This window comes from Scardinius erythrophthalmus (genome assembly GCF_964197995.2).
Source record: "Scardinius erythrophthalmus genome assembly, chromosome: 19".
Classification (NCBI taxonomy): Eukaryota; Metazoa; Chordata; class Actinopteri; order Cypriniformes; family Leuciscidae; genus Scardinius; species Scardinius erythrophthalmus.
Window position 1 is genome coordinate 3,376,007 of NC_138239.1, and position 13,768 is coordinate 3,389,774.

Below are 13,768 nucleotides of genomic sequence, written 5' to 3' on the forward strand. Positions count from 1 at the left end.
GGCATCGACCATCAGCAAATAAAAAAAAAAATAAAAAAATTCTATATTGGTCATGTTTGCATTTGCTGAAGGAAGTGAGTGCAGTTTGCCCGTGTTACTGTTGGGGATTTTTTGATGAATTTTGGTTGGAGAAACTGTATTTTTCCCAGTGGCCCTCGAGGGCCATCATGCAGAGGTGACTCTCTGCCAGATCCTTCGGCCAAATCAGGATTTCAGTCTCCTACCAAACCATCAAGCCGTGACTACCACAGTTGTGGCCTTGATTTCTCCAGAGACATTAAGGCATTCCCATGTACCTGTGTATAAATAGCAAAGTAACTCACCTTTCCTGAAGCTTGAGCGCGTGCAGTGGCAGGGAGGACTCAGTCTCTTACTCCAAACTTTGATTAATTATCCTCTCCCTGTAGAGCTAACGGGAGACTCACTTGACCTACATCCCGGTGTCTCCAGGGAAGGGAGAATCGGTGTAGGTGCCAGAGAGAGAACTAGGCCAGTACAGAGAGACGGTCGGTGGGTCTGTCAGAACCAGAGTCGTCGTCACAGGACCAACAAACACATGCAGAGTGTAGAGGATTTCAATGGGCTTCATTTTCTCTAATATCTGAAATATCACGCAGTCATTTTTTGTCTCTCCAAAGCCTGTGATTGTTCACATACTGAAAACATCAGTAATGTTTTAACTTCTTTTAGCTATAAGCAAGAATAATGTTCTTAGACAATGTATTATAATCCTGCAATTTTTGCAGAACTGCTGTTAATAAAGCCTATTCACAACAATAACGATAACTATGATGTTCTGTCATGAAACTCTAGATGGCGCAGGTTGATGGGTCCTTAAAGGGTTAGATCACCTAAAACTGAAAATTCTGACAATAATTACTCTCCTTCATGTTGTTCCAACCCCGTCAGACTTTCGTTCATCTTCGGAACACAAATTAAGATATTTTTGATGAAATCTGAGAGCTGTCTCACTCCTCCATAGGCTTCTAGGTAATCGAGATCTGTCATCCCAGAAAAGTTAGTAAAGACATTGTTAAAATAGTCTAAGTGACTACAGTGGCTCAACCATAAGTTTATCAAGCGACGAGAATACTTTTTGTGCACAAAAATAACAACTTTATTGAACTATTAATTTTCTTCTGTGTGTGTCTGAGTGAGTTCACGTAGCGTAACAGCGCAGCGCTTCTGGGTTGTACGTCAGAACGGAGGCTCACTATTGGCCAGCATCACACACATCACACACATGACCAGCGTTGGCCAATAGTGAGCCTCCGTTCTGACGTACAACCCAGAAGCGCTGCGCTGTTACTATTTTGGACTATTTTAACGATGTATTTACAAACTTTCTGGGATGGCAGATATCGATTACCTAGAAGCCTATGGAGGAGTGAGACAGCTCTCAGATTTACTCAGAAATATCTTAATGTTGTGTTGAAGATGAACGAAAGTCTGACGGGGCTGGAACAACATGAGGATAAGTATTACTGACAGAATTTTCAGTTTTGGGTGAACTAACCCTTTAACTCAATCTGCTTGCAATCACATCAATCTCTAAAGGGCACAGCTGATTGGTTCCTGCTGTATCAGTAGCCAATGAGCTCGCTGCTCAACCTTCAAATACTTGGTTACAATTCACAATTCAAATTCTTAGCACACGCTTCAAGAGCTCGTGTGTGTTAGCATCTTCGATTACCTCCTTAGCCTTATTTTAGAGTTTTATGTTCAAACCAGAGTTAGACAAAGATGGAGAGACTCAAGAAGAAGTGACAACATGTAGAAGCAACAGGACATTTCTGAATGGTTAGTTGATGAATTTATGAAGCTTATGTGTAGTTATCTTCTAGTCATTGATTAGCATATTCTGTCATGATAATCTATAAATCGTGTTCAGGGGGCGGGGTTTATGTAAATTCTAGGGTTGGTGATGTCACTAACCCTTTGAGGAATGTGGTGTAGTCTCTACCAGCCGTTTGTTGTAGTCCTTAAAAAGTGATTTCTTTAAAAGCAAATATCTCCCTTTGCTTTGAACTTTGAGCGTTGTAACTTTGCAGATGTTGTTTATTATCAAACATCAACATTACACACTAACTAAAGTTAGAAAAGTCAAATCATAATCAACCACCCAAATTAGGGTGGATTCTGATTGGCTGTTTTTATTGTTTAACAGCTGAAAAATAGTTATGGTGTGAACTTCTAGAACTATATCTTTATCATTATAGTTATTGCTAGATAAAATTAAGTTTTGAACAATTGGTTACTTTATTTTGATGAGCTTTTGATAAGGGTAAAACATAGGACTTTATCATTTCTTTACAGGCAGCAACACGTTTTCTTTTACTCTCGGGAATCTGCTGTTATCTGCTCTGTAATGTATGTGTTTGACTTCAGGGCTGATGGGAGAAAAACTGGTGAGAGAGAGAGACAGACTGGTGTCAGAACGAGTGAAGACACGTACCTTCATCTCAGTGATTTTTCTAGCAGCCCACTTCGGTTTTTCTCAGAAACCATCAGGAGGCGATTCATTGACTACCGCTATTGTGGCCTTGAGGAAGAAAGTGATCCTCATGGCAGATTTCTCTGGCGATGTGAAAGTCACAGAAACCGTGATGAATAAAGATTGTAATTGATTCCATTGCGAAAAGTATTTTTCCGCCACAGGAAGCTCCTCCAGGGACTGTTTTGTGGGTTAAGTGAATTAACGTTGCTCTCTACACTCATTTAGTCCCTGTGCCGGTTCTCTGAGGGAAAACTCAAAAGTAATTGAAAGATCCACAGGCGACTTTTCTGTTGCATTATCTTTCAGTGGAGACAGTGCCAACTTCTCAAAGTGGAATCAAATACTACGAGAAAAATAAAAGCCTAACAATTTTCTTTTTTTTTACATTAATCTCAGTCTCAGTGCTCTGCAGAAATAGTTCACCTGAAAAGGGGACGATTTTCAGTGAGTTTCTTGCACACGCTTGGACTTGGATCATTGTGCATAATTCAAATACAGTATTTTTAATGATGCTTTAATGGCGACGTACTATGGCAAGCCGTTTTAACTTTTATTTATTTCCAGGATATGAATTCTTGATATCAACAATTCAATGTTCACTAGTTCAAATTATAGTTATTGATATCAGGAATTAGATTTATACTAGTAACAATGGCAATTTTTGATATCAGAAATTACATTTCCACTAGTAACAATGCTAATTCTTGATATCAACAATTACATTTTTACTAGATAAAATACTCATTCTAGATATCAAGAATTGAATTTCAACTAGTAAAAGCTATAATTCTTGATATCTGTAATTGTATTTTCATTAGTGAAATGTCACCATAGGCTGCCATTCAAATTCAATTGTTGATATCAAGAATTGATTTCTTACTAGTTGAAATTCCAATTTCACAAATCCTAAATACAATTCTTACTAGTAAAAACCTTTATTTTTGATATCAATAATTCCATTTCCACTAGTGACAATGTTAATTTCTGATATCATGAATTGTTACTAGTAAGAAAGCCATTTTAGATATCTGAAATTATTGATATCAGAAATACATTTTCAGATATCAAAAATGTACATTTTTACTAGTAGCAATTCAGTTGTTGATATCTAGAATAGACATTTTTACTAGTAACAATGCAATTATTGATATCAAAAATTATATTTCTACTAGTAAGAAATACAACGATGATATGTCTATTCAGAATTTCAACGAGTAAGAAATCAATTCTTGATATCAACAATTGATTTTGAATGGAATTATAGTTTTTACTAGTTGAAATTCAATTCTTGATATCTAGAATGACCATTCTAACTAGTAAAAATTTAATTGTTGATATCAAGAATTAGCATTGTTACTAGTGGAAATGTAATTTCTGATATCAAAAATTGCCATTGTTAGTATAAATCTAATTCCTGATATCAATAACTATATATTTGAACTAGTGAACATTGAATTGTTGATATCAAGAATTCATATCCTGGAAATTAATAAAAGTTAAAACAGATTGCCATAGACGTACACACGACAGCTAAATCCGATTGTCAATTTTTGTGAGTCCCATTATGCACTTAAATGATGGGAGTGACTAACGTGCTTTTTTTTTTTCAACAGACAAAAACCGGACTTGCCCTTTTGTACGACAAACACACAAGTAACACCTACGACGTTCGCTTAAAGTTAACGAAAGAGCTGTTAATCGTACAGAAGCAGGATGTGGTGTGTGTGAACGGCGGCGACTCGCACTTAAATGTAAGTACTGAGTCTTTGCCTTCGACTCGATCCTGATTTAAACACACTCGGGTCATTTCATCATTGTTTAAAGTGGCACGTTTCTCTTCATTGGGCGTCTCAGTCAGCAGCTGAAGAGTGTTGTGTTGCATTAGACAAGTTTTCATTACATTTGACATCGCTGTCAAGAAGCACACGCCACTTCTTTGTTTGCTTTGCAAGCATGAGATGCATCATCATCCTTCATAAATGTCATCAGTGGCATAAGGCTAGGGCCGCTATTTCAGAAATGATGCTGTCAATACACAATGGAAGTCATTAAATGTGCACAATGCATGCTGGAGAATCCAATATAGTCATAATCAAGAGAGTTTTAGAGCATATTTATAATCCTAGTTATATATTTGGATTTATAACTAACCTGCTTCGTCATTTAGAGTCACTTTGACCCAGAAACACATTTTGAGTTTTAGGCACTAAAGTAAAAAGGAAAGCCTCAGCTTTCTAATGGAATAAATAATGATCTTTCTGAGGTTGTTTTAAGTTTTGGCCATCATAAATCTTCGTTATTGAGAAATTGTTTGCAATCCTTTACATGTTATTAGAATTAGATGAGTGTTAAGAAGTGGTTTCCGTCTGAATTGACTGTCCTATCCCCACAGAGATTAGTGAAGATCACTACAGTAAAGATAAGCAGTCACTGATTCTCGATAAAAGTTTGACATTTGAAAACATTTGGAATTTTTTTAACATCAATAGTCAAACATTAAACATCAATAGTAAAATGTATTTATCTATTGCCTGATATTACCTGTATTTAAAAGTTGAGATTTTGTTTTTAATGTCAGGCAATAAAAAATGTAATTACATTTTTATTATTATTTTTATTTATGAAAGTTGAGACTTTAAAAAAAAAAGTAAACAAATCAACAGTAACATTTATATTTATTGCCTGATATATTACCTGTATTTGAAAGTTGAGATTTTATCTATTTATGAAATTTGAGACTTTTTGTCTCTTTCGATGTAATAAAAAAAAAAACATTAAACAAACCAACAGTAAGATTTAATTATTTATTTCCTGATATTACCTGTATTTGAAAGTTTTTTAACATCTTAATGTTATTTAAACATTAAACACATCAACAATCTTATTTATTTAACCTGTATAAACTTTAGGCTTCAAGTCAAGTGTTGCCATATGACCACTTCTTTAATTATTTGTTATCTAGTTGATGCCATGAATATTTTACCAAGTGAATTAATTATTTATTTCCTGATATTACCTGTATTTGAAAGTTGTGGTTTTTAAAATCTTAATGCAATTTAAACATTAAACTCATCAACATAAACTTCAAGTCAAGTTTTGCCATATGACCACTTCTTTAATTATTTGTAGGCTAATCTAGTTGATGCCATGAATATTTTACCAACTAAATTCCCCTTTTTTAAAGCACAGAACTGTTGTACTTCGAAGACAGGTGACTGGAGGTCTCGGTCTGAGTATCAAAGTAGGTCTTTTGCTTCTTTAATATTGTTCATTGACTTTAAAGAGCTTAACTAAACATGCTCAGGTAGTGCACTCATATCTCCGCAGGCCAGATAATCATGGCACAATATTAGTCTTAGAGATCAAAGAGGAACCTGAGCTCAGCTCTCATTAGATTTACTCACAGTAATCTTTAATGAGGCAATAGATTTGTATTTTTGAACAGTGTTGGTAATAGACTGATGTGAGATGCAGAGGTGAATTACCTTGACGGCCCTTCATGCATTTCAGGGGGGAGCAGAACATAAAGTGCCTGTGGTCATCTCGAAGATTTTCAAAGATCAAGTAGGTAAGATGACAAGAGTTCCTCCCATCCGCTGTAAGGCATCTGTAGTCGGAGCGCTAGCAATAACTCGCAATATTTGTGCTCTGTAAAAATGACTGTTTGATGGGGGGCGAAAAAACTATTTCAGTTTTTCTACATCAAAATGTCATGTTTAATTCAGTGTGTTACTTGTCATTTCTTTGTAATTGTTTCTAAGTGAAAATAATTTCTGCGCTGCAAAAAAAAAAAAACAATTCGTACTCAGTATTTTTGTCTTGGCTTCCAGTAGAAATATGCATTCTTAAATCAAGATACATTTACTTAAAAAGCAATTTGCAAAGATATTAAATCTTGTTTTCTTATAAAAATGTATTTGAGTTAAAGTGTAAAACAAGAACAGATATTTGCCAATAGGGACATAAAAATATGTTATTATTTTCAGCCTCTGTCTAAAATGATTTGTTTTTAAGGAACTTGTCAGTAAGGCTCCTTTAAGGCTTGTCAGTAAACGGCCACTGTTATGATTGGCTGTCGTTATTTTATAGGAAACAGTATCAACAACACACTCAAACGTATAGTTTGTGCTGTAGATCCAATGCAGTTTGCTGCTTCATCTGTCATGATTCTGCCCTTGTGTCCTTGATTTTCTCTAGTCTTGAGGCAGGATCATGACAGACCCATGTTTTGTGTGCAAGCACATGGCCTTTGAGCTGTGTGTTGTCTCGTCACTTAACCCCGCCCCCTTGTTCTCCTCGTTAGTCATCATTGTTTTATTAGTATCACCTGTTGTCCTTATTATTTTCTCCCCTATTTTATACCCTAGTGTTTGCTGTCTTGTGCTGGTTCATTTTGTAATCACCCCTGTGAGTATCCTGTTGAGAGTTTTGTCAAAGAGCGGTTTAGTCTTGTATCTGCTGTGAGTTTATAGTCTAGTTAACTGTCCAGTCTTAGTCTAGTGTTGTTAGTCTTTATTTTCCCTACCAGTGTTGTTTGCCCCCTCGTGGGTTTTGTTTTCCCCGTTTTTCCTGTCATTAATAAACCTTGTTAATTGCATACTGTCTGTGTTTGGGTTCATCACCAAGAGTCGTGACGTCTTTCATCAAAAGTTTCTTTGCAAACTCTCATTACGCTGTGCCTCAGTCAATTAATCTGAACAAACATATAATCCTCCTTTAAAATAAACGTTGTTGTTTCCGACGCTGGGATCCTTCTGAAGTCTGTAGAGATACACAAACCAACTGTTTAAACAGCAGTCGATCACAGCAAACGTTCTTTCACTGTTGTCGACAGACTCAAGCGTGTGGAGTCCATCAGGAACTTAATTTTGATAAATCTTTCAAAAAACAAGACTTAGGGCCCTATCTTGCACCCAGCGCAATTGACTTTGTACACCAATGAATGTTTCATTCCTATTTTTCACCCGCGCACAGCGGACTTTTCCCTCCACAGACGCACGTCGGTAAATTAGGGAATGAACTTGCGCTCCCGGGGGCGTTTCAGCGAAAAGAGGAGGCGTGTTCCGGCGCAAACGTTCCCTGGTGCTATTTTGCAGTTTCAGAAAACAATTCCGCCTCTGACCAGGAAAAACCTCGTCTAAAGTCAGTGGCGCGTTATTCAGATGCTATTTTAAGGGCGCATGCTTGGCCATAATGTAGCGTGTGCACAACGCGCATACACTTTGCTTCTCTCATCTACACAGATGCAGCAGTTTTCATTTTTGCAAACCATACATAATTGCAAGGAAAAATATTCCATCTGAGGGAAATCATTGTGGTGTCCATGAAGATGTGAAAAAATAGGCATAAATCTAGCTTACACATTTACCCAAATTATTATACGCCTGTTTAACCGAAGCTAATTTGGGTGTGTTTCTCCATCCCCAATGTCACTTCTCTGTGTTTTACGGCCCTGACGAGAACATCGGTCTCCTCGGCTGTGAACCGCTCCTGGCAAATCTGCCGTTATAATAGCAATCCGCCATGGAACAAGCGCGCCTGCTCTTAAAGGGAAAGTGAGATGTCTCTCTGATTGGTTTATTTCACGTTACGCCCAAACCACACCTATGAGTAATGAAGCGACTTCAGACCAACACATTTTAGATTTGCGTTGGGCGCAAGAGTCATTTATCCCGCCGGTATAACAGCAACAGCGCCCGAGATCCGCCCACAAAGTTACTTACGTTTCGCTTTTGATACTTGCGTTTCAGATCGTTAAAATGGGGCCCTTAATATCTTTAGCTCATTTTGCTTCTCAAGTAATTGTATATTGATTTAAGAATGTACTGGATACTACATACAAGATATTATTTTTTTAATTTTTGCATTATTTGCAGTGTACGCCAAATTAGTCCCAGTGTGTAAAATCTTGTAGTGTACTCTCTTCTCTTGTTGTTTTTCATTTAAAGTAAATGCACTGCACAGCCTAAATGTGCTCTGTTTGATATGCGTATAATTAGCACTTGCTCACATCATAGTTTTTTCTTCGCAAGTATCTGACAGCAGCTGCTAACGTGTGATTAGAATCTGATCCTACGGTTTTTGAGAACAATATAGCTTTGTTTCGTGCCATACAGTTCAAATGTAATTTTAATCACGGCTAATTACTGTACAAGTCTTTATGCATGTGCGTTTGCAGTTTTATTGGTTTTTATTAGCTTCCCGCTGAGATGCTTAGTGTAGAAATAGATCCACCCTTAGAGCTGCTCGATATCAGAAAGCTTATGCAGTTTCATCTTATTTGTTAGAACGCATTGAACTAAAACCCAGATTTGTGTGAAATTCGTCCCAAAGCGTTTCACGTCTTTGCTAATGCCAATGCTTGATTGAAATGCTCATCAAACTCAAATCCTGATTGCCATGTCATCGCATAAGCACTATTAAATGAGTAATTATATCCCAATCTTTCCATTAACCTCTGACTGGACGGCCCGGGGCCTCAGCCGATCAGACTGGGATGCTGTTTATCGGAGACGCCGTGTTGCAGGTTAGTGTTTTGGGCTTTTGCACGCTCTCGTTCTTTACGCTGCTCTCGGGGTCAAGGGTGCGTGTTAGAGCGGCGTTCTCTCTGCATTTTAATGATGCTTCCCTCTGATTCATTTTCTCTAGCTTGACTGGAGGTTTAACCTTTATCTCTCTGTATGAATCAGAGGAACAGCAACAGAGAGAGAGAGCAAGAAATAGAATATTAGTTCCTGTGGTGCAACTATAACAAATGGTTTTATTTCATTTTCAATGTTACAAGAATCTCTGATGCTCTTTACATACACTCACCGGACACTTTTTTAGGCACACCCAGGGCCTAAAATAACTTTTTGCCACACCTGCCAATATCCGGTGACTTTAGAAAACTTACCGACCATAAATATATATATTTTTTTACCGGGTATAAAACCAAATGACACCAATTTTTTTTTATATAATATATATTTCCAGTTTCGATACCACAACTAAAACTACTAGCCTAATTAATATAAATTAAAGTAAACAGTAATACATTAAGAACAAATATTCAAATTGCAAGCAAAACAACAAATAAATACAAGATAACAAGGGTACAAAGGAAATGCTTTTCAGGTTTTTCAGGTACAGAAATGTAATAAAGTAATCAAATGTGAAATAACACTAGATAGCCTTCCCTGTATAAATTAAACATCCTTATTAATTAATCCTTATTAAATTTACAAAAGTTATTCAGTCAAGAGCAGTGAGGGATGTGTTCTTTGTCTTTTGTTGTTTGATGAACTTTAAGCACACAGACACCTGCAGGAATATTAGGCTGCTGTCCCTTTAAGAGCGAATGCACCGATCTAATATACTGATACTGACACACGTGCGTTTACTTTCTCAACTGTTTATGTTCACTTAAGACATAACCGACTATGTTTATTGGGATACTCGCTATTTTTTTTACGTAATTTTGTGTGAATTTTTCCACTCAAGGGCAAGAAGACGTGAAAGAGAGCTCAGTTTAGTATTCACACGCTGTCTTAGACGCTGCTTTCTGGACGCGCGCTTCAGATGTTTGCACACACTTAACTTTCCACACCACGTGCAACTTCTTGTCAAGGCTTAAACTTTCGTGATGATGAAGCGCTAGCTCGTCAATCCGCTCACGTTTGTTTACCTTCATGCATTGTTAAAATTCATAAAAATGTTTCTGGCGAGTGACACCGTTTCATACACTCACCAACGCCAATTTTTACTTGCATTTGGCGCTTGGCGAGTGTTCATTTTAGGCCCTGGGTACACCTGTTCAACTGCTTCTGAATGCAAATATAAATAAAATGTCAGGTTGCATTAAACTAAAGTAAAATTGGGATTAAATGTTGTTATTTTTAATGCAAATAATGTCAGAATGCAATTTTTTTTTTTGACCCGAATATGTTTTTAGCTTTATTTTTTAACATGATGTCTAAATGTGATCTTCTCTTTTCCATCCAGGTCAATGGCATTAACGTGGAGAAGTGTACGCACGAGGAAGTCGTGAGTATTCGATTGGCTCTTTCATCCGTGGTCTTGAAATGCCATTGATGCAGAATTAATGAAAAGTGCATCAGATGCCGCTGAAAGCGTTTATATCAGTATAGCATATAGTAAGGTCTCAGCTATAACTAATTGATAGTGAGTAGATTCATCACGCAGAAACACTCACTCACATGGGCAGATTTCCTCTGACAGTCGGAAGTTGAAGGATGAGATTAGTGATTTCACTGAACAGCCACAGACTAACTAAGACAAGCTGCCATCATGAGCTTCTGTCCGAGAGAAGCTGACAGAAATCATCCTGTAGGACAGAAAAATCACACATGAGGCTCATCATCGTCTCAGTTTTATTCTCCTACAGATCAAATGGAGGCTCTTGCTTAGATGTTCCTCCTGAGAAAAAACTTCTTAACGTCTCAGTATGGGCTCAAACGTTTCTCATCAAATTCCTCCTAGATCAAACGATTAAACCTGCTATCCACATTCATTTTCACTCTATACTCCTTTTACAATAAGGTCTCGTTCGCTAACATGAACTAACGATGAGCGATATATTCTTACGGTATTTATTAATCTTTGTTAATGTTTGTTTATAAAAATTCAACTGTTCATTGTTTATGTTAGTTCACAGTGCATTAACTAATGTTAACAGTTAAGAATTTCTTAGTACATGTTGAAATGAACTTTTTTTTTAATAACTGCGGAAGTATTAGTTCAGTTCTTTACATTCACAATGACATTTCAGTGTCGCCTTGTTTTCATTTCTGTCTTTTTTTTCCTTCAAAGTTATTTTAGGAGAAACGCCTGAGACAAAGTTGATGCTTCATTGAAGAATAATTACAAATCTCCTGAGTAATGAAAGAACAACACGAGTTTTCCTCTGGGGTATCTTTACACACTGGAGGTGGTAGAGCATGTTTGAGATGCGAGGCCAATCCCAAGAGATGATCGTCAGAGATGAGATTAGGTGCTGTTTATGAAACTGGCCACTGTATAATCTGTGGACCAGTGGAAAAAGTACAACTTTTCTGAAATGTATCATGTAATTGTTTAGTTGCAGTGTTTCAAAACTGGAAAGGCGTCAATAAAACAGCTTGTAAACAATATGTAACTTAACGTTACATTTACCTCAGGAAAGCCGTTCATTGTCCATAAAATCGATTGTTACAGTGTAGCTACAATTAATGGAGAGGAGCATTTTCATAAAAATATGCACTTTATATTTCTACTTTACATGTTCTTCGTTATTTCGTCTTCCACAACGAATTGAAACATAATTGTAAAGGTTGATATAAAAACTGCCTTATGTGCAATTTGAATGTTTATTTACAACTCAGGTCTTATTTGATTTGTTAACACAATTTCATTTAACTCAATTTATTTTGGTGCATGGTAATTATCATTGACGGATTCGACACATAATTCTACATTTTATAATCTAGTTTTAAAACAAAATTGCTTGTTTAAATGAATGGTCTGGTTTCCACCTCTAACGATTAATGCCTGTGTGTGTAAACAGGGCGTTAGACCGAAGGCATCTTGAGTTTTTGGATCGCACACGCACACACACACACACACACACACACACACACACACACACACACACACACACACACACAGGGTTTCTTGGCAAGTTCTTGGCTTCCTCTCTGTGGAAATGTTGCACAAGTGTGTCATGTTCTCATCAGAGGAAAGCTCAGATATGTTAAATGAAGTAACTTTTCTTGCTGTGGTTATGATCAAATGAAGTCTATAAGTCGACATGAAATCAGAATTCCTTCAAAAGTTCTTGCATTCAGACTTCTGTTATGAAACATGCTTTGCAGCTTCACATCAATTTCTAATGGAGAAAACAAATTTCACCCTTTTTTTTCCTCGTCGGGTTGTAAAATGTGTTGTATAAAAGTGATAAGATGTTATTTAGAAGCCACTAAATCCTGTTATGTGTTAGATCAGGGTTTCCCAATTCTAATAATTCATTAAATTATACAAATGTAAATTTAAAATACATAATTTAAAAATCAAATCAAATAAAACACTTACTAATTTTTTTTATTTGTTCACATGCATGTCATGTGACCATTACCCGACATCAGAGAAGCTGAACATGTAAATATGTTGTTAAATTATTGAAATTTAATTACATTTCAGGAGGACTTTTTTTTTAGAAAATACACAAATACATTTTTGAAGATTAAATGAGCACACTTTACAAGAAAATTCTATTTCTGTTTATCCACAACAAAATTTCTTTGTAATTATTTGTGAAATTTACTAGCAGTTTATACAGTAAATGAAAATGTGTTGTTAAATTATTAAATTATTAACTTAATTTCAAGGGAACTTCAAGAACATCCTGTTAAAATGATTTGTTTGAAGATTATTGGAGTAAATTTTCTTTCTACTTCAAAATTTCTTTGTAATTTTGAAATTTACTAGCAATTTATAAATTACAATTATTTCAACGCAAATGTGTTGTTAAATTGTTGAAATATTAACTTAAAATCTGAAAATACACAAAAAAATATTTTACAAGAAAATACTCTTTCAGTCTTTCTACTTCAAAATGTCTTTGTAATTTATAACTGACAATCGTTACAACATGCAAATGTGTTATATATAATATATAATACTTAAAATCTCAGGGGGACTTAAAAAAATACACCGTATATTATATATATATATATATATATATATATATAATAAAAATCTCAGGGGGACTTAAAAAAATACACTGTATTTCGTTGCAATTGTGAAATGTAGCACAGAATTTATTTTCAGTGTATTTTAGGTCAAAGAGGTTCTGATGCCAAAATAGTTTGGGATTCGTATGATGAAACCTGAAGATATACGAGACCCTTCCAGTGAACTGTTTGTCTCGGGAGCTGTTAGTCCACCTGAACCCAACACTTGATGGTCTGCCGCTCCAGCCGAGAGTCTCTTACTGAAATAATAACTCATGAGAAATCTCTAAAAGAGATTACATGCTGATTGCACACAGTTGATTTAATTCAAATGTTGAGGCTCCTCAACTCAATTAGGTGTGAAACGGTCAGTGAAATGCAGTTCAGAAGTCTTTCCTCGAGCACATCTTCTCATCACGACGTCAGAAGGATCATTTCTCTCTCTGCCTCGTTGCAGGTTCATCTTTTGCGAACGGCAGGGGTTGAAGTCACCATCACTGTACGTTACCTCAGGGAAGCGCCGGCCTTCTTAAAACTCCCATTAGGTAGGTTTGGCCAGAAC

General features: G+C 36.2%; 1 protein-coding gene across 1 annotated transcript in view; it reads left to right on the forward strand.

The window, feature by feature from the left end:
- sntg2 (syntrophin, gamma 2) overlaps positions 1 to 13,768 on the forward strand; it is a 79,426-nt gene that overhangs the window by 22,205 nt on the left and 43,453 nt on the right. Inside the window, exons 2-7 of the mRNA XM_081347908.1 lie at positions 4,111 to 4,248; positions 5,682 to 5,738; positions 6,008 to 6,065; positions 8,980 to 9,023; positions 10,481 to 10,522; positions 13,664 to 13,751. Of these exons, the coding sequence (XP_081204034.1) occupies positions 4,111 to 4,248; positions 5,682 to 5,738; positions 6,008 to 6,065; positions 8,980 to 9,023; positions 10,481 to 10,522; positions 13,664 to 13,751 (427 nt within the window). The remainder of the gene's footprint in view (positions 1 to 4,110; positions 4,249 to 5,681; positions 5,739 to 6,007; positions 6,066 to 8,979; positions 9,024 to 10,480; positions 10,523 to 13,663; positions 13,752 to 13,768) is intronic.